Source organism: Salvelinus namaycush, chromosome 27 (assembly GCF_016432855.1).
Source record: "Salvelinus namaycush isolate Seneca chromosome 27, SaNama_1.0, whole genome shotgun sequence".
Lineage (NCBI taxonomy): Eukaryota > Metazoa > Chordata > Actinopteri > Salmoniformes > Salmonidae > Salvelinus > Salvelinus namaycush.
In genome coordinates this window covers 34,267,395-34,295,050 of record NC_052333.1, presented here as the reverse complement: position 1 = coordinate 34,295,050, position 27,656 = coordinate 34,267,395, and the positions used below count along the sequence as shown (strand labels likewise).

The following is a 27,656-nucleotide window of genomic DNA, read 5'->3' as shown; positions in this document are numbered from 1 at the left end:
TGGTGAGACAAAACCGCGACTCGTCAGTGAAGAGCACTTTTTGCCAGTCCTGTCTGGTCCAGCGACGGTGGGTTTGTGCCCATAGGCGACATTGTTGCCGGTAATGTCTGGTGAGGACCTGCCTTACAACAGGCCTGCAAGCCCTCAGTCCAGCCTCTCTCAGCCTATTGCGGACAGTCTGAGCACTAATGGAGGGATTGTGCATTCCTGGTGTAACTCGGGCAGTTGTTGTTGCCATCCTGTACCTGTCCCGCAGGTGTGATGTTCGGATGTACCGATCCTGTGGAGGTGTTGTTACAGGTGGTCTGCCACTGCGAATCTGTGAAGTTATTTGGATTTTTACTAATTATATTCGAAAGACAGGGTCCTGAAAAAGGGACATTTCTTTTTTTTGCTGAGTTTAGTAAGTGTGTGTGTGTATTCTGTGTTATTATTTAGTTAGCTAGTAAATAAATAATTAAACCAATTTGTGTAGTACTGAATTATCAGCAAGGCTGGGGTTTTTGCAGATGCATGAGGTTACGACTGTTCAGAATGATGACATGATAAAAGGTAATAATTAATATGTTGACTGTTATGGATGTTGTAGGTAAAGACCTTGTAATTTGGGAGATGCTAACTCTTTAAACGACCTCTTCCGTGGTGGCCCAAATTCCTAATTAGTTGTTACATGATTAATCAGGTAACAATTAAACATAGTTAGTGGATTAAATAAATAGCCATCAGATTAATGAAAGTGAAGTCACGACACTGGCATTACTAAGCAGAGAAACACATTTACTTTTGTTATCCTCCAGCTTGCATGTTCAAGCCTCTCCGTCCTAAACGGACAAGCAAACAATCACTTTTAATCTTAAAAAAAAAAAGAAAAAAAAGAAAAAGAGCCTGACATTTTTGTAAGCAATATAAAAAATATATAAAAAGAGATAAGGTGTAATGGTACCAATTATATTTGATGATGTTGATCAGTGTACCTCATGCAGGACTGTGTTTCACCATTTCTCCCCATGATACTGACTGAGTGCATGCTTGAACAGCAGGGAGGACTGGACAAAAGCCCAGATAAGGGCCACACACACACACAAATACAGAGAACTCAGGTTACAGACGGTGCCGGGACAGGCATTAGCACTGTTTGTTGGAGCTCAGTGTGACTTCACAGAGGAAAACCACAAGAGATTTAAATAGTACAGCAAGCTATAGCAAACTACTCGACAAAGGTTGACGCTAAAGTGTTTTGACATTATACAGATTCAACATCGCTGAGTACAAGTGGTCTGCTGTATATATACACTGGTAACACATTATGTCATGTATTCATGTTTTCAGTAAAAATTCAGTAAGTATTTTTTTTAAACTTCACGCTTTGGGCTAGATGTATAGTTCATACATGCATAATCCTTAATCAGAATTACTGTCTTACCTCAATTAGCCACGAAATCCCTAGTTTGAAAGCAACTTTTCTGTAAGCTGTGTGGCGTCATTGAGTACTGCAAGCTTGGCCACGTGTGCCAGACCCTTAGCAATTAGAGTTCCAGACAATGAGCTTAAGCCCCTGCTATTTGAGGAACAGCTAGCAAGATGCACATTGAAGAGAGTTGCACAGTGAAAGAAGCCTGGTCCAGGCCTGCCCAACGTTATCCAATGAGGTTGCAGGGCTTGCCCAACAGCTCAGTAACACAACAGAGAGAGAGAGAGCACGAGAGCGAGCAACGTTGTACTGCACATACATACATGACGTAGTACGCACTTTTCGGGGACCCGTTTTGGCTAGAGGCTACTTTCAGAACTACTGGCTAAAAAGTATGCAAATCTTCCTCAAAGTCTCTTTAAACCCATATTCCTTATTTCCATCACCATACATGTTCACCCATCATATGTGAAAACAGATATTTTTAATGTTCTGTAATTAAAATATGAGAAAAACATCCCAAAAACAATTACATGCACTTTAAATTTTTGTGGTTGTAAACAAAAATGGCCACCATGAGATGAAATGATTGTTTTGCTACTTTGTTTTAGAACAATGGAGGTAATTATATGACCACCACTTTAAATGCTGTGTTACGTTTCTCTGGTAATTACCATTTCAAACTAAAATCATGAATTACTGACAACAATCATATTTGCCCTCGACGTGAAAGATTATCAGGTGTAGCGCTGCGGCTATCGCTAAGTGCGGTATCATAAATCCTGAACACACAAATGATGATCCAGGACTTGCATTATAGACATAAAAGTAAACTATGTACCCCCTTGATACACATAATTTCCCTCAAAATGCCCTTGCTCTCTCGCGCCGTCTTCCTCCTTTTTACGACCATCCATATGCATCTATGGCAACATGGGCTAACACGTCCCATCTGTTCCACGCCTATAACTTAACCTCTATCGATCTTAACTGAAAGACCAAATACAGACAAACTCCTTGAGATTAAGATTGACCAGCTACTAAAAATGTACTAAGGTAAAAAAGAGAGAGCCACTCACTCTAGCGAGAGAACTAGACACGGAGTCACAAAAACAAAATAAGCAAGACCAGTACAAGAAAAACAGGCTATGCTCCAAACTACATTAAATGATCCATGACACACAATCTACTACATTAAGGTCACCATGGCAACACATAAACCCACCAAAACCTATAAAATGTATAGTTGTGAGGAGGAGTGTACTGCGTCCAGAAGCTAATTCACCTTTCATTTTCTGTATTCAGGCTTCACTCAAACATTGTTTTAAAGGTTTGTTTTACTATTGACAGTTACAGCTGATTTCGGGACTGTATATCGATTTGCTTTCCTTAAATATAAGTCATCTGATTTATTAGTTTCAGTCTGAGGTGTTTAATCAAACTTGTCGCACTCTGCTCCTGATAGAGGATAAATTCTACAAATCGGTCTCCTGAATTAGCCTTCTACGCATGAGCGCCCAGCTGGCACACGTGCACTAGGCCTGAGCTAGTTTTCCCCAGCTAAACTAGCGGAACTATGCTAGTTTCCCCCAGCTAAACTAGCGGAACTATGCTAGTTTTCCCCAGCTAAACTAGCGGAACTATGCTAGTTTTTGTCCTCATTGCCAAACCCTCAAATACTGCACCCTCAACTTCAAAACTCTTTTGCTAGTTATATAATCACGTAACTAAGACATTTGCTGGAAATTAACTTGAATAGTCACCGGTTCGAGATGACGGTGACAGCGGCGAAGGATATCATTGCTACTTAACGCGAATCCAAGTTCAGTGATCCACCGGTGTCATTGGTGTCGGGTTAAGATGGACGATTCTGAATGGTCTTGGAACTGTGACAACGGGCAGCCTCTCCCCGCTTGGCTCATTGGGATATGTTGTGATTTTGCCAACACAGCCAGATACTGTATGTAGACAGTCTTGTACCCTTAACCTTTTTTTTCAACTGACGATCATATGTTGTTTCAAATCTGACTTGATTAATATAATGAGTAATCCAGGAATGTCACAAGGTAATTGACACAAGAAAACTCTACAGATCGCAATGACTACAATGAATGGCTAAATGACTTCCGGACACGATGGGTCCGTGGAGCTCCAACTCTTCCACAGTCCTATAGCAACCCTCCATATAGGGTTGGAGCCAGCAGCCAAGGCCCAGGGATATATAATGGCTGTCCTCGGCTGGTGGTGCAACAGTAAGTCGTCCCTCTTAGGTATTGACCCAGGTTGGCTAGATCATGAGTGAATGCTGGGAAGCTGACTTCATGTGCCTGACTGCCTGGGCGGGCAAGTGTCTTGACTCCTGAGTGGCCGGTGGTGGTCGGGACGGCTGTCTACAGACTGAGTGGAACCAGCTACGGCAGGGCGATGCCTTTTTAACGCTCTTCGTTTCGCCGTAAACTGATGAATGTGGCTCAACGGGGTGAAACTTAAAACCGCCATGACCAGATGATAAAAAAACAATCAAGATTTTTGGGGGCTTTAAAATCGACCTTACGGGTCATTATTGTTGCAAAGTTCAGTGCATGGATTTGCAGAGTAACAGTTTGAAAAGTTAATCTGTAATAATAGTCTACTATGTTCACAACAGTTTCCATTTCTGATAAACTCATTTTCGTATAATGTCAATGTCCATGCTCTCTATAAAGGTCCATTGTAGGACATGAAACTAATAAAGCCTTTGCCTCTAGAGTCTATAGCATCAGCTAACAGATCAGAACCGTAGCACTGCCTTGACAGGGAGTCTGTTTGAAATATCTCTGTGCTTCTACCAAGTTCAAAGGTCGAAGGTGATGCTGCAGAGAGACTCACGTATGACTACAGTACCATCAGTGCCTCTGGCTATTCTACCTGCATGCGCTCTCGCTGCCCTGGGTATTCCATAGCGGTGCCCTCTCTCCTTCAGCTTCATTAACAGATCTGCACGTGTTGTTCATGCTTCACTGCCCTACTGCTCTGACATCCTTGAGAGAGCGCAGGTTAGAAGGTTTTGTTGTATTCTTGTATTCCCTGCTTCTCCCGGGATAAAACCAAATGAAATGTGCTTTGGCAGCTAACCTTGACGTTCTTCAACTCCCTCTATGCGAGTAGGCAGGGAAACCAAAGGAGAAAGAAAATGTCCGCTGCACACTCGCAGTCCGGTCTGAGGCATTTGTGAGGGAGCACAGTGGCTCTAATTGGTAACCTAAGCAGGGAGCCTTTACTCCATATTGAGGGGAATTGTTGCCGGAGGTTATCAAAAGGTAGAACTATTCTTTTCAAATGCCACAGTGTTTTGTTCCAGGCTCGTTTCAAAACACCTGGGGTACATTTCCCACTCATTACCAACTGTGGGGAGGCTGATATAGCGTCATTGCCGAGGCCCCTCTCAACACGGTGCAAATAAATGGAGTAAATGGAGTCTGGGCCTTTAAAAAAGAGAGAAATAATTATTTCCTGTATTTCATAACATTTATTAGCATGTGGGCTGTGTAGCTACATTGTCTCTCACCGTGGGTAGCCAAGCTTTCAGACATTAGCGGCTAATGAGCGAGGGCTCCGAGGCAATTTCACGAACAATGCGGCCACGTTACTTTGCTACATAATGACACCTAACCTTTCAAATATGAGCCACGATTGGTACCTAATATGTAGTGCCACCTAACGCAAACTTGTGTTTCAAGTTTAAAATAGGGAGTAACCAAACTGAGGACTTCATTAAAATAGTGATATTATGCCACTCAGCTTCTTTCTTATAGGTAAGAATTACATCTAAAGGCATTTCCCTTTTTCTTCACGTTAATCATATCTTGCCGACGTTCCGGTGCAGATAGGGTCTCTTTGGGGGGGGATCTCGCTGACAGGAAATAAAAAAAAGAACACCATCCAGGCAGAGAGATAGAGTAAAAGAGGGGGAGAGAAGGGGGGGGGGGGGGAGAAGGGGGAGACTGAGGAGTTTTCATGGCTAGTGACTCCACAGAAGACAGCAGCCTGCTGAGCAGAGAGCTCAGATAATGAGGCCTCTCAGTTCAGCCTCTTACTCCAGAGTAAATGCATTCTATTCACTAAAGACTCCAAGGAAAGACACTACCCCCCGAAGACTCCTTTGGAGTAAAGACAACTGTATATTTCGCTAAAGACTCCAGAGTCAAGACTCTAAATCAGAGGTGCCAAACCTTAGAGATCCTATTAAATTACTATTATTAGTGTTTTAATTTCTAATTCTGTGTCAAACATACATACCCATTCAATCCGGCCTGGAAGGTGGTTTGAGTAATATCTATATTTTATTTATCACTAAATATCACCAAGTGAAGACATGCCTATGAGGCCATAGAGCAGGGAGAGGTATAATTCATTAAGGAGCCTGGAGCAAGAAAACTCTGCACTTTAGACTACGGTGCAAAGACTCTTCATTAAAGAAAACACTCTTGCTTAAGAATACAGTGAGATCAGAGACCGTTTTAACCAGTGACCTACAGCAAAGACAATAGGTGACGTGGACTGCAGCATTTAGTTATTGTTGCTACTAAAGTTATCGTTCTTCTAACATAGTAACCAAAGTGTTTCCTGCTATATCCATCTCCACCGATTAGTCCAATACACTTGACGGGTAACTTGGTATCAAACTCTTTGTGCTGTGTCATTCAAGTTCCTAAGAGTAATGCAGTCACTTGCATCCAATGGCATGTTAATGAGGTTTGCCTCTAATAAAGAGTTACTATCGGAGTTATGCATCGTTTATGGCCATGAAATTCAATACAGAGGGGACAATATTTTTGAACAACTAACCGCTAACGTTCCAGTCTATGGAGCGCAGAGATCCAATACAGCCTAATGTGAACTACCCACAACTGTTTGAAAAAAAATATTCAGTACAAGTCAAACGTTTGGACAGACCTACTCACTCAGGGGTTTTTCTTTATTTTTTACCATTTTCTACATTGCAGAATAATAGTGAAGAAATCAAAACTATGAAATAACACATGTAGTAACCAACAACAACAAAAAAGTGTTACCCAAATCAAAATACATTTTATATTTGAAATTCTTCAAAGAAGCCACCCTTTGCCTTGATGACAGCTTTGCATTCTCCCAACCAGCTTCATGATGTAGTCACCTGGAATGCATTGTTAAGTTCAGAGTTCAGGCTTGGATCCATTTTGAACATCCATGTACCTGAAGGTGAACAAACTATGTTATGAAAGTATACTTTCAGGTACATGGATGTTCAAAATGGATCCAAGCCTGAACTCTTTACTCTCAATCTCATGAAAGAAGTTGTGCACAAATTCCAACTACATCAGTTAATGCCAAATCATATTAGTGATACTGTACTGTAAGAGGAAGGTGGGTTGCTACAACCGTTACTACAACCGTTGCTACAAAGTTATGAAAATGGAACTGCCCGTTTAGGCAAACAATGACACTATCACGCTTTACTAATGTGCTCCGCAGTTTAAAAACCTTCTTTCCCTAACTTGACTACTATTGTTTAGCGAAAGGACAACTCTCCCTTTTTGTTGATAAAAAGTAGAGAATCCTTCAGAATCATCCCTCTGGTGTGGAAACGATGAGGGGAGTGAGAGATGGGAATCCATTTTCCTCCCATGACCCACTGTGCCTTAAAGGTTAATCACTACACCAGCGATCTCCTCTCCTCATCTCTCCTTCAGTCTCTACTTTTCTCACAAAAAAAACATGTCACTTTTCTCAACTTCCCTCACCATTAGGTGCTTTCCAGCTGTTAGCCTTCCCACACATTTATTCCAAAGGTGTCTGAAGTACACTACCTCTCCTCTGTTTCAGGCTCTCTCCCTCTACCATCTTGTCATCCTCCTTCAGTGTTTGCTTCCCCCACAATTGACCCACCGAGCACTTTCCGCAGTATATGCACTAAAACTAGTTCTCCTCTGTCCATCTCCTTCCCTCAATCTCTTCCTTTTCGCACTTCCTCCTTTCTTCACACCAATCACCATTTCTCTCTCCTTCTCTCACCTCCTCTCTTCCCTCACTGTTCTAATTCTCACTACTCCTCCCACAGCAGTATTTCTAGTAGCACAAGCTTCGGCGTTCTAGGGACAAAGAGGCCCCTCTCTACCCCTTTTGTTCTCCCTTCTTTCAACTCTTTCCCAGCAGTAGCACCTACAGTGGACTTGCCCGGGGGCCCTAGTCTGTTCCAGCCTATCCACTGGCCTTTCTCTCTCCCCTCCCGCTCTCTGCTCGTCAGCACTGCAAGGCCAAAACAAGTGGCAAGAGAGAGAAGAGTGGCAATAAGAAAGGGGCATCAAAAGCGAAAACACAACTCCAACTGTTTTCCTGGAATTCATGATGAGAATAGTTTCCCAGTATTTGGGTTTCGCCCCCGAGGCAAAAGCGGTCTGCGTTGACAGCAAGAGACAAGTTGATGGGGATGAGGCTGATTCCAGTTGCCAGTGGTGATGTGGGCGTGTCAGTGCGAGTGATTCTGAGGAGAGACTAATCGCTAAGAATGACTGGATGTGAGGGGTCAGTTACTCAGTGTTGGGCTTGGATGATGATCTGATATGGGGAGACAGACTGTAGAGAGTAGGTCCCAGAAACACACACATAAATTGGCTGTAGTGCTGATTGGGGCAGGTGGCTGTCTGCCTAGAGAACAATTTAAACTGATTGAATGTAAAGACACACGACCATGCAATCAGGTGAGTGAAATGACCTATCATTTCACAGGCTATCATTTTTAAAGCTGGTCACTGGTCAAACAGGAATTATCATGACCAATGACAGGGGTTTTATGACGTGCATCCCAAATGGCACGCTATTCATTATATTCCTACTGTTGGTCAACAGTAGTGCACTATATAGAGAATAGGGGGCCATTTGAGACACTACCACACAGAATGGATATATTTTTTAAAAATATATCCTCAGCAATCTACACACACACACACACACACACACACACACACACACACACACACACACACACACACACACACAACTACCCCAAAATGACAAAGCGAAAACAGGAATACCTTATTTACATAAATATTCATGCCCTTTGCTATGAGACTTGAAATTGAGCTCAAATGCATCCTGTTTCCATTGATCAACCTTGAGATGTTTCTGAAACTTGGAGCCCACCTGTGGTAAATTCAATTGATTGGACATGATTTGGAAAGGCACACACCTGTCTATATAAGGTCCTACAGTTGACAGTGCATGTCAGACCAAAAACCAAGCCATGAGGTCGAAGGAATTGTCCATAGAGCTCCAAGCCAGGATTGTGTCGAGGCACAGATCTGGGGAAGGGTACCAAAAAATGTCTGCAGCATTGAAGGTCCCCAAGAACACAGTGGCCTCCATCGTTCTTAAATTAAAGAAGTTTGGAACCACCGAGTCCCTTCCTAGAGCTGCCCGCCCAGCCAAACTGAGCAATCGGGGGAGAAGGGCCTTGGTCAAGGAGGTGACCAAGAACCCGATGGTCACTCTGACCCGAGCTCCTCTGTGGAGATTGGAGAACCTTCCAGACGGACAACCATCTCTGCAGGACTCTACCAATCAGGCCTTTTGGTAGAGTGGCTAGACGGAAGCCACTCCTCAGTAAAAGGCACATGACAGCCTACTTGGAGTTTGACAAAAGGAACCTAAAGACTCTCAGACCATGAGAAACCAAGATTGAATTCTATAGACAATGCCAAGCGTCCCGTCTGGAGGAAACCTGGAACCATCTCTACGGTGAAGCATGGTGGTGGCAGCATCACGCTGTGGGGATGTTTTTCAGCGGCATGGACTGGGAGACTAGTCAGGATCAAAGTACAGAGATATCTTTGATGAAAACCTGCTCCAGAGCGCTCAAGACCTCAGACTGGGGCAAAGGTTAATCTTCCAGCAGGACAACAACCCTAAGCAGTCTCTGAATGTCCTTGAGTGTCCCAGCTAGAGCCCGGACTTGAACCCGATCGAACATCTCTGGAGATACCTGAAAATAGCTGTGCAGCAATGCTCCCCATCCAACCTGACAGAGCTTGAGAGGATCTGCAGAGAGGAATGGGAGAAACTCCCCAAATACAGGTGTGCCAAGCTTGTAGCGTCATACCCAAGAAGACTCGATGCTGTAATGGCTGCAAAAAGGTGCTTCAACAAAGTACTGAGTAATGGGTCTGAATACTTATGTTAATGTGATAAAACATTTTTTTTTACAACTTTGAAATTTAAAAAAACAAAACTGTTTTTGCTTTGTCATTATGGGGTATTGTGTGTAGATTGATGAGGATTTCTTTTATTTTTTTTTATCCATTTTAGAATAAAGGCTGTAACGTAACAAAATGTGGGGAAAAAAATCTACGGGTCTGAATACTTTCCCGAATGCGCTGTATACCTTGCGTGAGTAGTTGCAGGGTTCGGACTTCCTCTCTGACGCGGAGCTGCAGGACCTGCTGGAGGATGTACTGCCGTTGGCCTTCCTGCATGATGCCCATTCGCTCCAGCTTCCTGTCTGTCAATCTCATCAGAGCCCGTCCTGGATGGAAAGAGGGAGAGAGAGAGAGCGAAAGAAAGGTTAAAACCAACCCCTCACGAGATAAGACTGATGCGTCTCTCCCACCCAAAATAAACACCATAAGTAACAATGTATATTTAATGAAATTGATCAATTGTTTGGATTTGGATCACACTTCAGATCTCTGAAGCACCTCAAGGTGAACTAAAGCATAACTGACCGAAAAGGACTGTCTCTCTGAATGCTGCCTTCAACTGCATTCAACTTTGCTACATACAATAAGCTGCACAATATATACATCCATGAAATATCCCATTTACATTATGTGTAGATCTCATCAAGGGGACTATTCTCAAACCATGATTCTCTAGTTCAGGGTTCCCCAACTGGCAGCCAGTGGGCCAAATTAGTTTTCTGAGCAAAAAAAAAAGCATATATATTTTTTTTAATGTTCAGTGCTTGACATGTAAAAACACCAGGAAATCAGCTCCAAGTAATTTAAATTTCCAATCAAAATAGAGAGACGTGATCATATACAAAGGTAAGCAAGGTTTGAAATGATTGTGTTTTAGTCAAATATATCATTTTGGGCTTCTTGCGGTCAATCTGCAGTCTACAAATGATTTGTAATTACGTTCCGGCCCCCCGACCATCTGCTCAAGAAAAAAAAAAAGCGTAGTTTATGATCCCTGCTCTAGTCTATCCATTCAATACATGTTATTCAATTTCTGCGCGGGTATGCTAGCAGGTAGCGTCGAGCAGCCAACGATGACCCACTGAAGAAATATCTTCATCTTGCGACATAACATACTTAACATAATTATTCATCTTTCACCCATAGGCACCTCCTTCTGGGAGCTCTTGATTTTATTATCCCTAATTTAATATAATTTGTTTAAAAAAAGTGGCGGATTTCGTCCGGTAATAAAAACACAGTGGAGAAAGTAGTCTGATCAATTACGCTCGTTATGGAAGGCCTTTGTGGCAGTGTGCGGGATTGGGGAGCTAGATAGTAGATCATTCCCGGTGATTACTATGCATAAATCCGACCCCTGTAGAGCCCATCGCTCGTTTACCCTAATGACTCTGGGCTCCGGATCGCTCCTCCTGATTGGCTAGCAGCCGTTAACTTTCCCTGGTTTACGGTCTCACAGCGGGTCTACGGCGGTGTGACTGTCACATGCTCTCTCTTTCATCCCCGAGCTCCTTCCTCCCATCCACTCCTCCAACAGCACTGTACTTCCTGACTCTTTACGCACTGTAGATTTTCATAACGATTTGTTACTATATTTACTTTCTTTGACACGGCTCATTATTTGAGATAACAAAAATAACAAAAAAGGGTGTTTTGTGAAAGCATTGTAGGCTAGGTCGTCTTCTGAAAGTCACTTTTGGTGATTTATTACAGTTTTAGGCTTTATGCAACCATAAATTACCACACAAAGAGATCACTTAGACAAGCTACAGTAGGCTGTGTGTTGGTGGTATAAAGCTGACAGCATTGTAGAGCTGGGACGATAAACCGAAAATTATCAACACCATACCAATCACTTATCGCAGGCCTTTTGCTGATATTGTTCATTACAATAAGTAGCCTATACTAGAGAAATGTGAAGTTTGAAATGAATAACTTTGCTAATATGGGTATTCGTTAAATGCGACAATTGATGGCTACAACCATCAAACTACTAGTAGTTGTAGTTTAAAAATATAAACCCAGCAGATTAAGGTTATAAACGTATCGTTATCGCATCAGTTCAAGAAATGTATCACGATATTGGTTTTTGCCTATATCGCCCAGCTCTACAGCATCGGAAAATCTACTCTGCCAAAACACTTTATTTGCGGATGACTATGGCAAGTGCGGCAAAAACGCTAAATGTGTCCAAAAAATAAAATACAATTGTAATGCCAGCTCCTGTATGGTTTAATGATGACTACTACACAAATACAAAGTCGCTAACTATAGACATTTTACTGGTCTACGAGGGCCAGTAAAATGGGATGTGAGTGAGAACTACAATATGAACGTTAAAGGATCACTTGAGGAGTCTATAAATAACGACCAACCGTCACTTGGCACCTCATCCGAAATCCGACAAAAATCTGCCTTTCAACAGAGACACCTCTTTAGCTTTACCTCATGGCTATCTGTTCTACAAACAAACAGCCATACAGGACGTATGAGAGATAACGCTTTCAGATCAATGACTAAACAACTGCTATAATAACACATCTTTAGTCATCAACAGCTCAGAGTTGAAAGGAGATAGAACTGCAACGATTGTGGACAGCTTAAGATGCGTCGAAGATAAGAGGAATTCGGAGCCAAGCGGACAGTTTTTTTTTTTTTAAATGTTATCCCCTTTTCTCCCCAATTTTCGTGGTATCCAATCGCTAGTAATTACTATCTTGTCTCATCGCTACAACTCCCGTACGGGCTCGGGAGAGACGAAGGTCGAAAGCCATGCGTCCTCCGAAGCACAACCCAACCAAGCCGCACTGCTTCTTTAACACAGCGCGCCTCCAACCCGGAAGCCAGCCGCACCAATGTGTCGGAGGAAACACCGTGCACCTGGCCCCCTTGGTTAGCACGCACTGCGCCCGGCCCGCCACAGGAGTTGCTGGAGCGCGATGAGACAAGGATATCCCTACCGGCCAAACCCACCCTAACCCGGACGACGCTAGCCCAATTGTGCGTCGCCCCACGGACCTCCCGGTCGCGGCCGGCTGCGACAGAGCCTGGAGCGGACAGTTTTTTGGCGGCGGTGCCAACATGGCGCCTCTCCTCTCCTTCCAGTAGCAGCCGGGCGAAACACCTCTGTGGAGGTCCAGACTTCTCTCTCTCTCTCTCTCTCTCTCCACTGCGGTTCTGAGTCATTGACTCAACAATCCCACGAAGCCACAACAGGGAATTTATCAAACCACAATTAATACACAGAGCAGCGTAGCATGTCCGGGCGAAGAAAGGAGAGAGGAGTAGAGGATGAGGTGGAGAATGCCTGAAGAGAGAGAAGAGGAGAGCTGGAGAGAGATTAGGTTGAGAGGGACTGGGTGTGGATTTGAAAAAAAAAAGAGAACATAAAAAGTAAGAAAAGAGGAAGAGTGCAGAGGAAGAGGAGACTTGTACAGGACTGACTAGACAACGTTGGGTTGAGTGGAATGCTAAGACAAAAGCACAGTGTCTCCAAAATGCGGGACCATTGGGACAGTGGTGGAGTTAGAGTAGCTATTTCCTAAATGGGTCACATCATGGCAGGTAACATTGTTTTATTTAGAGAGTGGTTATGTTACTATTCGAATAATATCATGTCAGTTTTTCGGATAGTCAAAATTCTTAAAATAAGTAATTGCTCGACCGATCAGAACGACGCCAATGCACATTGCAAAGGTAAACATGGGACAGGGTGCAGAGATTTTTGCCATGACAGAAGAACTGCTATTTGAAGTGGGGGAAACAGCATACCGGTGTCAGGGCAGCCTGGACGGCGAAATGCTCAGCAGTAGCTCAACGCACCGTTTTATAAAAACGTCGCAAGGATTATTTCATTTCGACAAATCTTTTTCATTGTTAAAATAGGCCTACTCCAAAAATGAACACTCACTCAAGTAATCAAATACCAACGTCCGTTCGGATATCTGGATATTCGATTAACCGTGCCCTAATGCGCACACGCACACACACACACACACACACACACACACACACTCTCTCTCTCTCTCTCTCTCTCTCTCTCTCTCTCTGACTCAACCCCAGCTAAGGTAAGAGGGTTTCTATCTGAATAAGTGTAATAATTTCCTCTCCTCTAGCCCTGTCTGATGGGAACATTGCCAGACAACAAAGCTCCCTTTTTACTTCATCTCCTGTATCCACTTATCTTTGGCCAATTGACAGAGAAAATGATTTAAGCCACTTCTGCCTCTTCAGTTGCACAATATTGATTGGATTTAAATTTCACTCCCACTCTTCCCACTCTCCAGTAGCCTGTCCGCCCTTCTATATCATTACCCCTGTAGCCTGTTGGCTGGCGGTGTTAGCTCTGCCCTCTCTCACTGTCCGCCCCTCTATATCATTACCCCAAACCTGCCTGGGAATGAGGCACTGCCTCCTCCTCATCCAAATATGAGTTACTATTGAAAATGACTACTCCCCGCTATAAAAGGTACAGACACTGTAATATACATTAAAGTCAGCATATTCATAAATCTACATATACAAACCTACAGCAGTACACACACACACACACACCCCACGGACCAGGAGTTAGATTAATGACCAGGGGGAGTGCAGACCTCCCTCCGTGTGGGGCTGCTGGCAGATTAATCTATGGCCTGGCACAGTCAACCACCGCATTTGATGAATGGTGCTTAGAGTACACACACACACACACACACACACACACACACACACACACACACACACACACACACACACACACACACACACACACACACACACACACACACACACACACACACACACACACACACACACACACACACACACACACACACACACACACACACACAAGCACCCCTGCGGGATCTGTCCCTTTTTGCGTTTGAACCAAAAGCCATGCTAATTACTGCTCAGAGGGTGAGGACAGGGGCACAAAAGCAGCAAATTAACCTCACTTTCCCAACTCTCTCCAAATGGCTCCAGTCAGCAAACATACATGTGTTTGACAGTACGAGCTGGGCTGGCTGGAGCTGGAGATAGAGGGGGAGAATGTAGATCTCCTAGATAAAACCTTCAGACACAGCTGCATGTGTGGGTCTTCTGTGTAAGTGGGTATAGACTACTGAATGTCTCAGGAGTCTCTGGTTACCTTCCACATATGCAATAATTCCTTTCATGCAATGAGCAATACATCCTTATCAACGTAATATTCTATAATGGTCTAAAACTGGTGGTCTGTGAGCCAGATCCGGCCCACGAGCCGATTTAATGTGGCCCACTGTTGTCTAAGTAAATATGAGAGTTAACATTCCCAACACGCTGTGTATACCATCCTTTACTAGTACTTGGCTTACTGGCACACATTACAAATACATGGTGACCATGATGTGACTCTTAGTAACCTAGGCACGATATTCTAAATAAAACTCTGCTCCCAAATGTCCATGAGATGGACTATGCTCTGAGATCGTTTCCAAATGAGATGCTAATGTTATTTCTGACTGGAGAAAAGAGGGGCATCATTCTCAATGGGCTGCAGCCCTCTTCCTGAATGAAGCCAAGCACAGCAGCAGAGGGATAATCAGATGCACAGACTGCAACCTCAGCAGGATGCTAATGCAGAGTCACTGCCCAGCTACAGTATCTGGTCACTAATCGTTGTTTATTAACTAGCACAGAGGAACAATATAATAAATTGTATTTGATTTGTGAGAGGATCAAAATCGTGGCTCTCCAGATCACTCAGATACAATTGGATCACTTACTATACGTTCGTTCCACTGTGTCGGAGTATCACTCACAATGTTTTTCTCACAATCATTGAGGATCAATTTTATCCTTCAGAATTCTACATTTAAGATCACTTGGGATTAATCTAACCTCATAATCAAGCAATCCACCCATCGTCAAGACATAATCAAGGCCCACTTAAAAGAAAAATCACCTCATCAGTGGGATGACTAACTGACAATTGCCTCCGTCTCTCTTACAGGACTGCTGTCCAGATGGGTCATTTGTGTAATGCCCGGGGTGTCGTGGATGAAAGGAGTCAAACGCAGGAGACAGAGAGTTCAGAGTAGCGTTCCAAATTTAATTCTCCACACGGGTGAAAACAACGACGCTACTCTAAAACAAATGCTTCACCACAAACAAAGTGAGAAACACGAATAAACACAAACCAAAGAACACGTACCCTGACACACAAGAATGTACAGACAACAATCCCGCACACCCAGCAGGCCGGGCTGCTGGGTAATAAAGCCCCACAAATCACCCTAACCACAAACAGGTGTCAATAATCAACAAAAAAGGGAGGGGGAGGAAAAGTCAGTAGCAGCTAGTAGGCCGGTGACGACGACCGCCGAGCGCCACCCGAACAGGAAGGGGAGCCATCTTCGGTGGGAGTCGTTACAATTTGCTAGGAGATTTAGAGGTTTTCACGGATCCACGTCTACCCAAATACCAGAGACCCGATCCAGGACCCGAGCAGGTCCAGAATTCAAAATAATGTCACAGCTTTGGGTCAGATCTCATTTAATAGTCACAGGTATGTGGGTATGTGTAATTTTAACTGACATACAGATCCGAAGGAGAAATTGTATCATTAATAATGCGGCTCTTGCTTTTCATGAGAGTGGAACGTGGCGTGTGTAGCTTGCGGTTGGCCAATCATAAGTCCTCAAAGCAGCAATAGGCTACAGTCAGAGAGCCTCGCACCGTGAGGCAAAAGTTAGGAGATATGTAATCAATGGAAAATGGAATTAAAATGACGGAATTGATTGCCTACAACGACCAACAGCCAACATGCTGGCTCCTTTCCTGTTTCAAATTTGTTACGTGGAACGTATATATTTCCCAAATTGACCTTCTCCTGTAACATACAGTATATATATATGTAACACATGTAAGCCCTTTACTACAGTCAGGTTGCTACTTAATATTCTGAATGGAGTTGTAGGATGAGAAAGCGCATGCACTGCAGCCTCAGTTAGCCTAGCTTAATTAGCGTATCCCGGTTTGATGCAATCCAACACCGGTTCTACGTAATCACATTTGATGATAAATAACCTAGCTATGGCAGCTATAGTGCGAGATGGCTTGGTTGGTTGGTTTCTGTCTCCCCTCCCATCCTCCCTGCTCCCCATGTCACTCGCTCACAGTACGGACCCTCCCGCACCTGCTAGAGTGGCCCCCCTCTCCCTCTAGCTCCGGTTAATAAAGTAGCTTTAAAAATAAACAACATTTTCTGCTGCTTCCCTCACTCGGATCGTACCGGGTCTGGATTCGACCAGGTCTATACGGAAGGGATCTAGTTGTCCTTTGGTCCATTTGAAACGGGCCTCTATATTCATTTTTATTGATGCATATCGGTTCCGGGTGAGAACGGGTGAACGTTTTTGGACCTGTGAAGACCTCTAAGGAGAATATTCAGGTAGTGTCATGTTTATCAATTAACTTACTAAAATGGTCAACAGTGGAGCCGCTTGCAGGCTGAGCATCAATAATAAGCATGTAGCCTTTAGCCTGAATGCCTAGTCCTCGGAGAGACATTGGTGTAGTTTATGATGGGCTAGTGCTCATTCCTCAAGTGCTGTTTAGGCCTATGGCCCAGTAGACGGGTATATATTTTCTACCCTGTGCGACACCTACCCAGGCACGTTCAAATCAGTCTGTGTAGATTATGATTTGAACGTGCTTGGGTAGGTGTCGCACAGGGTAGCAAATGTATATTTGATGAGCTGTGAGAAAGGTGAAAAACACCATTTAAATGACTCTTCTACTGGGTAATTGTCAATCATAGACTGTTCTCTCTGCTAACACACGGCAAGCGGTACCGGAGCGCCAAGTCTAGGTCCAAAAGGCTCCTTAATAGCTTCTACCCCCAAGCCATAAGACTGCTGAACAATTAGTCAAAATGGCCACCCGGACCATTTGCATTGCATTGATTGGGTCCTAAACAGCACTTGAGGAATGAGCACTAGCCCATCATAACCTACACCGACTGTGATTTGAACATGCCTGGGTAGGTGTCTCACAGGTTGCCACTGTGTAATATGTGCCACTGTGATTTGTAAAGGGAGAGATGGACCGAGGGAGTAGTATAACTTTTAACTTTTACGTTTTACAACATTTATAAGCGGTGGGCAACGTGTTCAACTGGGTTAAGCAGCAGTCAGGGTTTTTCCAGTAGCACATGGTGATACAACAAAACACTCGATATTACAATAAAAGACTACTATCCTTCTTACAGTATGCTCTTACGGAGGTGAACCACGGAGTAGAACCAACGCTGTTAAAAACGGCACCATTTCCCTACAGTCACTTTAGATTGTTTGATTCTTACATTTTTGACTGCAAGTGTGTGTCGCAAATGGCACTCTATTCCCTACAAATTTATTTAACCTTTATTTAACTAGGCAAGTCAGTTAAGAACATTAAGAACAAATTCTTATTTACAATGACGGCCTCGGAACAGTGGGTTAAACTGCCTTGTTCAGGGGCAGAACGACAGATTTTTACCTTTGTCAGCTTGGGGATTCGATCTCGCAACCTTTCGGTTACTGGCCCAACGCACTAACCACTAGGCTACCTGCCACATAGTGTACTACTTCTGTCCAGAGCCATATGGGCCCCTATAGGTCAAAAGTAGTGCACTACATATGGAATAGGGTGCCATTTGGGGATACACAGTCCAACTGTCTCATATCTAATCCAATTCCTTTCTTTATCTGTCTGGAGTGGGCGGCCATTGGATCACCATGTTCTAATTCATTCAATGCACCGCTCCATGACAGGGGAGTGCGATTCAATCGACGGCAACCCCTTCACTTCCCTCTTCTGATTACATATGTTTGTGCACCTCTCCGCTAATTACACTTACGCTATCAGTAAATGTGTACTAAACTCATTTACCACACTACGCTGTTTGCTCGCTGCCACGACTCAGTCTTTGTAATTACACAAGATTAGGGGACTAATATCTAATTACACCTTAATATGCTTTAATGCATTTTAAAAATGACAGCTCGGTGTTAATGTCAAACTCGGAGGCGGTCTTTCGGGAGCGTCGAGAGAGGGGGGGGGGGGGGGATCTTGGCAATCGAGGCGCTCGGATGGGAAACATTGATTTTGACTTTGGCTGCCGCTCGACGTTGCTGGCAGGGGATGGCGACCGACGGCTGCATATTGAAGTCGTTCAAAGAAGTGAAAACGCAGTGCTGCTGCAAAGCCCGGAGATGTAAAATATCTTGCACTGTCAGAGCTAGGACATAAACAAGGGACGTGTCAGAGTTATGATTTGGATACGGTGCCCTGTATTGATTTGCTACTTCTGAAAGGATGACCAGTGGGCCAAGACCAATGAAATTGGTAGTATTGACTTCCTACAAGAGCGTTGGGTTCTCTCTGACTGTTGAAATATTATCTTACTACTCTGTTACCATAGATACCGTGGCAAAAGTGAGTCCTATCAAACAAAGGGCCTTCTCCTAATCAGACCAGAAACGAACCACACACACAGCATTTCCAACTCAATTTGCCCGGCCAGTGGGACTCAATAGATCTTTCTAGTTGTGTTTTGTGTACACAGTACTTATTCCTATTCGACTAGTTTGTTTACACAGTGTGGTTCTCAAGCACAATACTACATTCCTCATGATTTGCTTGCTCTAGTTAAATCTAATCTAGTGAAAAAATTATGCACGATATTTCTGCATGATTGGGATGCAAATTGCATTGCGAGCCCGATTGGTATGGCCTGGCCTGTTTTAATTGCAGTCTGTTAATTCATGCTGGTCGGGATGACGAGGGGAATTACTAGCGTGTTTTGTGCATATCGTTATCGCTAATTGGGCCAGTGGTTAACCCCTTATCCACTCCTCTGATCCTGAGACAAAAACATCCCACAACTGCAGGTCATTACACTAATTGTGAGACAACATCTTAGGTCATGTGCTTGTTTCATTATCGGCGGGCTAAATGAGGAAATGCATATTTGGAGACAACGTGCTAAGATGATCTAATATTTAAAAATCTAAGTTTATCGCCAAGGAAGTTTGAATTTAGCCAAACTCGTGGTGATGGTTCTCATGAGCAAAATGAGATGGATGAAATGGGCCCTTTTCTTTATTCATTACATAGTGCATCATTTGCTATTTCATTTGTTTATGTACATGTTACTGACATGGGATAAGTGTATGTAGCCAGCTCCTACTAATCTTAATGGAAAGTACCATTTTTCAGCTAGCATTTTCTACCCCTTAATGGAACGCCGCTGCCGTGTGCTCCGGTTGAGCCCTTAACCCCAGCGACCTCGGTTTCCTCACGGCCTAAGTGCATTATGGGTGAAGTGCTCAATTTCGCCAGTCACGGCGAGCTGCAAATAAACATTCTAATGTAATCAGTCGTGCTCCGAGAGGTTGAGTGCGTGGCAATTAGCCTTCGTCGCTATGCGGCAGGCGGGTCGTTGGCGGGTGTGACCTTGGAGGGGCTCGTTAGGGGGATGATTGACACGGCGACGATGGCAACAGTAAACGCGACGAGACAGACAGACTCAGGCTGTGGCGGGCGCACCTGTGATGTCATGCTGCTTGAAGGAGTCGCTGTAGATCTGGTGCTGCTTGGGGCAGTGCTTCTTCAGCCACTTGCACACGTCCTGCTGGGTCCACAGGGCCACCGGCTTGGACAGCTTTACGTTCCCCGACTGTATGGAGGGGAAAGACAACAGATGACTTGTAGGTGCAAAATAGACGGCACATACAGTACTAACACAGACTGTACATATACAGTGCACACACAAACAATATCAACCAATGCAGATAACATGGCCATCTGTATAATCCGGATGGCACAGTTCCTAAGACTAGATCTGCAGGTCAGTAAAATCGACAGCAATACACAAGAAAAGCTAGCATATACACCATGCAGGCCTTAGGGTTAGAAATTACACAGTACATGCCAGTCTTCAGAGGGTTAGAAATTACACAGTACATGCCAGTCTTCAGAGGGTTAGAAATCACACAGTACATGCCAGTCTTCAGAGGGTTAGAAATTACACAGTACATGCCAGTATTCGGAGGGGTTGTGTTAAATGCGGAGGACACATTTCAGTTGAATGCATTCAGTTGTACAACTGACTAGGTATCCCCCTTTCCCTTACCAATGATATAGCAATGTCTACAGATATGGTAATACGCGGATATGCATGTTACACAAGAAGCACTAATGGAATCATTGTACAGCACTATTCATCAGACCAAATGGGACACACTATAAATCCTTTGACAGACAACAACATGCAGCCAGGTTGGTAGTTCATATGTTGCCTAATCCCTCAGGCATTCAGTGTGCGTCCCGCTGAACAAGCCGCCACTGTAGCGAAAGTGCTGGCGTCCCTTCCTTTTGATTGAGGGGCGACTCAAATTACCCACCGAGAGAGGTGGTTAAAATTTCACATCCACCCCCTTCCTCCCATTTCCCTCCCACTCCAGTCAGCAGCGGCTCGCTGTGTGGTGCAGCATAGCAATAGAACATGCCTCCACCTCGGCTAGGCCAGCATAACAGTACCCACCGCATTCCCCTTTGTGTCTCTATCTCTACCTGACTGACGAGACAGAGAGAGAGAGATACAGAGAGACTGTCCTTCTCCCAGTGCCAAGCATAGTTAGAGTACAGACGACCGACGTGACTGCTTTGGCAGGCCACAGAGACACCAAATCTGCAGAGACGGAAGAGACAAGAGACCTCCGCTGAGGGGAAGATGGCGTTGCAACAACAACCCACGTTAACCATTAAATACAGCTCAGCTCGACACCAATTAACCCTGACTAGCAGCCTGGGGCGCATGGTACAGTACAGTACGGCGAATGAGCTAGTGTAGTTCTGGATGGCTTAGCCAGAAACACTACGATGAGCCAGTACGGAGGAAAGGGGAGGGAGGGAGGAAAGTAGGGAGGAAAGGGGAGAGAAAGAAAGAAGGCGTGTGTGTTTGTGTGCGGCCGATCAACAACCACAGGAAGCATTTGGTTGGGAGTCAGTGCTGTGAAAAAGTATTTGCCCTCATTCTAAATTCTCGACTTTCGCATATATATATATTTTTTATACTGAATGTCAGATCTTCAACGCAAACCTAAAATTAGATAGAAGGGAACCGGAGTGAACAAATATCACATACTGATTTAATTTCATTTATTTCATAAACAAAAGTTGTGCAACACCAACAGTAACGCACGCCCCTGTTGAAAAAGTAATTTCCACTTTACACTCAATAACTGGTTGTGCCACCTTCAGGAAGCATTTGGTCGGAGTCATTGCAACTAAAGGTGGCACAACCAGTTAGAGTGTAAAGTGGAAATTACTTTCACACGGGGGCATTACTGTTGGTGTTGCATAACTTTTGTTTATGAAATAAATGAAATTAAATGAGTATGTAATTGTTATTTGTTCACTCAGGTTCCCTTCTATCTAATTTAGAGAATTTAGAATGGGGGCAAATACTTTAAGGCACTGACTCCAACCAAACGCTTCCTGTAGTTGTTGATCAGTCTCTCAAGTCGCTGTGGAGGAATTTTGACCCACTCTTCCGTGCAGAACTGCTTTTAAACGCAGCGACATTTGTGGGTTTTATCAGGCATGAACTGCTCGTTTCATGTCCTGCCACAACATCTCAATTGGGATTCGGTCTGGACTTTGACTAGGCCATTCCATAACTTCAAATGTAGACTTGATTGTCTGTTTTGGATCATTGTCTTGCTGCATGACCCTAGCTGCGCTTCAGCTTCAGCTCACAGACGACTGGCCTGACACTCTCCTGTGGAATTCTCAGATAATAGAAGGAAGTAATCTCTAAGGCAAGTCATCCAGGTCCAGGGGCAGCAAAGCATCCCCAAACCATCACACTCCCACACCATGCTTGACCGTTGGTATAAGGTTCTTACTGTGGAATGCAGTGTTTGGTTTTCGTAAAGCATAAATGGGACCTACAGTACCAGTCAAAACATTGGACACCTACTCATTCAAGGGTTTTTCTTTAATTTGGACTATTTTCTACATTGTAGAATAATAGTGAAGACATCAAAACTATGAAATTACACATATGGAATCATGTATTAACCTAAACATTATTTTTTTAAATGACAGTTTAGCACACTCTTGGCATTCTCTCAACCAGCTTCATGAGGTAGTCCTCTGGAATGCATTTCAATTAACAGGTCTGCCTTGTTAAAAGTTACTTTGTGGAATTTCTTTCCTTCTTAATGCGTTTGAGCCAATCAGTTGTGTTGTGACAAGGTAGAGGTGGTATACAGACAATAGCCCTATTTGGTAAAAGACCAAGTCAATATTAGGGCAAGAACAGCTCAAATAAGTAAAGAGAAATGACAGTCCGACATTACTTTAAGACATAAAGGTCATTCAATAAGTAACATTTCAAGAACTTCCAAAGTTTCTTCAAGTGCTGTCGCAAAAACCATCAAGCGCTATGATGAAACTGGCTCTCATGAGGACCGCCACAGGAAAGGAAGACCCAGAGTTACCTCTGCTGCAGAGGATAAGTTCATTAGAGTTACCAGCCTCAGAAATTGCAGTTTAAATAAATGCTTCACAGAGTTCAAGTAACAGACACATCTCAACATCAACTGTTCAGAGGAGACCTCGTGAATCAGGCCTTCATGGTTGAATTGCTGCAAAGAAACCCCTACTAAAAAGGACACCAACAAGAAGAAGAGACTTGCTTGGGCCAAGAAACACGAGCAATGGACATTAGACCGGTGGAAATATGTCCAAATTTGAGATTTCTAGTTCCAACCGCCGTGCCTTTGTGAGACAGAGTAGGTGACCACAGCATTCTGCAACGATACGCCATCCCATCTGGTTTGCGCTTAGTGGGACTAGCTTTTGTTTTTCAACAGGACAATGACCCAAAATACACATCCAGGCAGTGTAAGGGATATTTGACCAAGGAGAGTGATGGAGCGCTGCATCAAATGACCTCTCCTCCACAATCACCCAACCTCAACCCAATTGAGATGGTTTGGGATGAGTTGGACTGCAGACTGAATGGATCAGCATATACCAAGTGCTCAGCATATGTGGGAACTCCTTCAAGACTGTTGGAAAAGCATTCCAGGTGAAGATGGTTGAGAGAATGCCAAGAGTGTGCAAAGCTGTCATCAAGGCAAAGGGTGGCTACTTTGAAGAATCTAAAACACATTTTGATTTAAAACTTGTTTGGTTACTACATGATTCCATGTGTTATTTCATAGTTCTGATGTCTTCACTTTTATTCTACAATGTAGTAAAATAAAGAAAAACCCTTGAATGAGTAGGTGTGTCCAAACTTTAGACTGGTACTGTATGTCATCCAAGAGAGAGGGCTTGGCTTTGCTCACTCTACTGCTCAGCAGTGAGTGTGTATAATGTTCACCGCACAGGGTGAGCTCGCTGGGGTTGGAGGGGGAACTGCAACAGTTCCTGAATCAATAGCCATCCACGTATTTCATAGTACTGTAATGTAACACAGAGCAGTGTTTCTGGGACTTTAACATTGGGTGAGGCTGAGTGAGTGAGTGAGTGAGTGAGAGAGAGAGAGAGAGAGAGACGGAGAAACAAAGGGAAATCATCCACAGAACTTCATGAGACTCTGGGCCAATTAGAGATTTGAGTGACAAGCGCCGGTGTGCAGAGCGAGAAAAAGCCAGCTATATTTCTAAGTGAGAAATTGAGAATATGTCTGCGTGCACAAGCTCGTAAACACACACAAAAAAACCCAGTCAATCTGTCCTTGGCATAATTTAACGCACTACGCAGTTCATGTATTTCACATGTTACCTTAGCAACAGAGCAAGGACAACTTCAAAAACACAAACACTTTAAGGATGTCAGTCCCCAAAGCCATGAAAACGAAACAAAATGAAACCTACAGCAACACAGACTACTACCAGGTGTAATTAATTGGATACTTAATATTGATACTAAAAGCCTTACCGATAGTTAATTAATTACTTACATTCATTTAAAGTAACACCATTATTACACGAATGTAAAGGCATTCAAGGAGCTCCTCCACCACTGTGTAGCCTAGTTAGTACACTATACAGCTCTGGCATTCACAAACATACACCGCCATCTAGCGAATAAATGGCCACACTGCATCATTCCATCATTCCAATACATTTCCTCACTGTTGAGAGGGTATAGCCATTAGCGTCACACTGACTGAGTGGTTATTTGAGACATCGAGCTCCAGTGTTGTTGTCGCCCCATCTCCTTCGTAGCTCACTTAATTAACTAGTCCAGCGTTGCAGCAGGCGTTGCCTGGGCCCGCTGTTTCTCTCCTTTTATTATTTCGCTCTCTCCCAAAGCTCAAAGGAAAAGAAAATTAGCTAATTATTCCATTACGTTGCGGGGATAAGGCAGGTTAGGCTGTCTCTATGTGGACGGCAGGCCGGGCTGGGAGGGAGAAATAACACGCTATTCTGAGTAAATTAATAACCGCTTTCTTTAAAAAGACGCCTCCAGGTTGAGAAATTTGATTTACAAGCAGTGTGAAGACCGACTTCATTTGGCCACATCAAAAGAACGTGCATACACAACGCTGGCTTTTAATTCCCTGACCTCGGGAAGTCAATATGGGTCCATTACACAGCAGGGCAATAGGAGCTAGTGTGTGTAGACAAAGTAAGATATTGCTTTGGGCATGATATTATCTGTAGGGTTTCTTGATTTTCCATAATCATATATGGCGTTTAGAAAATGCTGTTATCCAAAGTGACTTAGTCATGCGTGAATATGTTTTATGGGTGGGTGGTCCCAGGCATCGAACCCATTATCCTGGCGTTGAAGGCACCATGCTCCACCAGGTCATGCTTTCAGCTGATGCCGTTGCTTAGCCACAGAGTTCCTCTATAGGCAGAACTGCACCGTACTGTGATGACTTCGACGTTTTCTTTTCTTATTGTCCTTTCAAACATGTTCCAGCAACTAGGGGAATGTGTAGCCTGGCCAGAACAGTGCAGCTTGGCTCGAGTTGGTTTGGCTCAGTAGTGTTAAAAGGGTATCAAAGTCATGAACTCAAATGGCAGATACTGTACAATGCGCATGGTTGAAAATACAGTTCGTGATTAAGACATGTTGTACTTTATGCTACATGTGAAGAGTTGACTGATTCCCTACGAAGTAAGGTAACATAACGTCCACAGATTTTGTATGTCTTTTTACACTTTTTGGGGGTATTTCGCCCCAATTTCGATCTTGTCTCATTGCTGCAACTCCCCAGCTGACTCAGGAGATGAAGGTAGAGTCATGCTTATCCCGGAAGCCAGCCGCATGTGTCGGAGGAAACACCGTTCATGTGATGACTTACGTCAGCCTGCAGACGCACGGCCCGCCACTAGGAGTTGCTAGAGAGTGATGAGCCAAGTAAAGCCTCCCCCCTAACCCGGACGATGCTGGGCCAATTGTGCGCCGCCCTATGGGACTCCTGATCACGGCCAGTTGTGATTGAACCCAGGTCTGTAGTGACGTCTCTAGCACTGTGAAGCAGTACCTTAGACCGCTGCGCCACTCGGGAGGCCCCCCATCCACAGATTTTTGAATAGGATTCCATGCCGTCATTACATTCTTTTTGAAATGAACCTACATGGTGGTTTATCACACTCTTATACTGTAGGAACATAGGCCTATACCACGCAGTGAGACCATAAAAAACATCCTAGTTGTTCGTAGGCTTATGCTTTATACCGTTTACCAGGGTATTTGGAAAAAGCCACCGGACGGTTTTTCAATATTTGACATTTTTCAATAAAATGTGAATATTTGTAGCTACTTTAAGTTAATACCTGCAGTCAACTTGTGCAATACATTAGGAGATAAAGCAGAGTGCGTTCTTCATGTCACCTGTCACATTATGAAGCTTACCGTAGTTCCCCCAGAACAGTTGAGCCGGTCACGCGTTTGTCAGTAAATCGCACAACGGGAGTGTATAGATGTCTATAGTGAGTCTCTGTTGTACGGCGCACATGAGGAGATGAAGTTACACGTGTATGCAATTCACTACTACAATGTTTGCCATCAGATATCTTAGAATGGCTTTCTGCCAGACGTCAGAGAGCTCTGGATGAGTTCTGCACAGCTGCCATTTTCTCCCCGTGCTTCCTACTCGAGTTCTCATGCTACTCTTCCATCAGAAAAACATGCATCACAACTTTGTTCAGTTGCACAACTTCTCTCCTTCACTTTTGCTTGTAAATGTCCACACTCACCGGAAATGACATTCGGTAGCTACTAGCTATGCTTGTATAACTTTATGAGCTGGATTTGCCTGTCTTCGCAATTTAAGTTCATGTTCGTTTTCACTAAATCCCGGGATAAGAGAAGGATGGAATGACAACATTAAAATCTGCCCAAGCCTAGTTGTTCCTCTACATTTCAAAGGCGTAGCTACGTAGGGCTTCTTAGAGGACATATTGTCTGGGTGAAAGCAGTTCCAGGCAGTCAGATTGACAGATAATTATCTCTGTCATTTTCTTTCTCATCTCCCTTCAGAGACAAGAGGCAGAAAAAGGAGGAAATGTCAGATCCGTTGTCTCGACAGGATGCCATTTTTAGAGAGGAAATAAAATAAATTCTCCACTGACGACAACCTTTAATCTAAACAAGTCATTCTCAGGAAACATTGAATAAGGGCTGTCAAGGGAGTTCATTTGAAAAGTTGTGTATTTACTTAATGGATCAAGCAATGGTTAGGTGCCAGAAAGTGTAGTAAGTAAGTAATTACTGAATTCAAGATTGTCTGTTTGAATTACAGATCTGAAATTCCTTGAAAATTAGCAAGGTACAGCGAAAGATGGGACGCGTTACTAATATCCCAAAATGCACCTACAAATCTGTTACAGACCAATGATTATGGTGAGTGGTCACCCCAGCCTGGTACCCATCCTGACATTTGTTAGAGCAGCCTTTCGCAACCCAGTCCTCGGGTCACACCAGCCGTACCATACATTTAATGTTCTCCAACACCATGCACACCTGAAAACTAGTCAACTAATCAG

At 43.8% G+C, this 27,656-nt stretch overlaps 1 protein-coding gene across 1 annotated transcript in view; it reads right to left on the bottom strand.

Annotated features, from left to right (window-relative positions):
• Nucleotides 1-1,125: 1,125 nt before the first annotated feature.
• LOC120022376 overlaps nucleotides 1,126-27,656 on the bottom strand; it is a 58,580-nt gene continuing 32,049 nt past the window's right edge. Inside the window, exons 4-7 of the mRNA XM_038966268.1 lie at nucleotides 20,182-20,311; nucleotides 9,810-9,950; nucleotides 1,751-1,777; nucleotides 1,126-1,154 (exon numbers count right to left, since the gene is read on the bottom strand). Of these exons, the coding sequence (XP_038822196.1) occupies nucleotides 1,126-1,154; nucleotides 1,751-1,777; nucleotides 9,810-9,950; nucleotides 20,182-20,311 (327 nt within the window). The remainder of the gene's footprint in view (nucleotides 1,155-1,750; nucleotides 1,778-9,809; nucleotides 9,951-20,181; nucleotides 20,312-27,656) is intronic.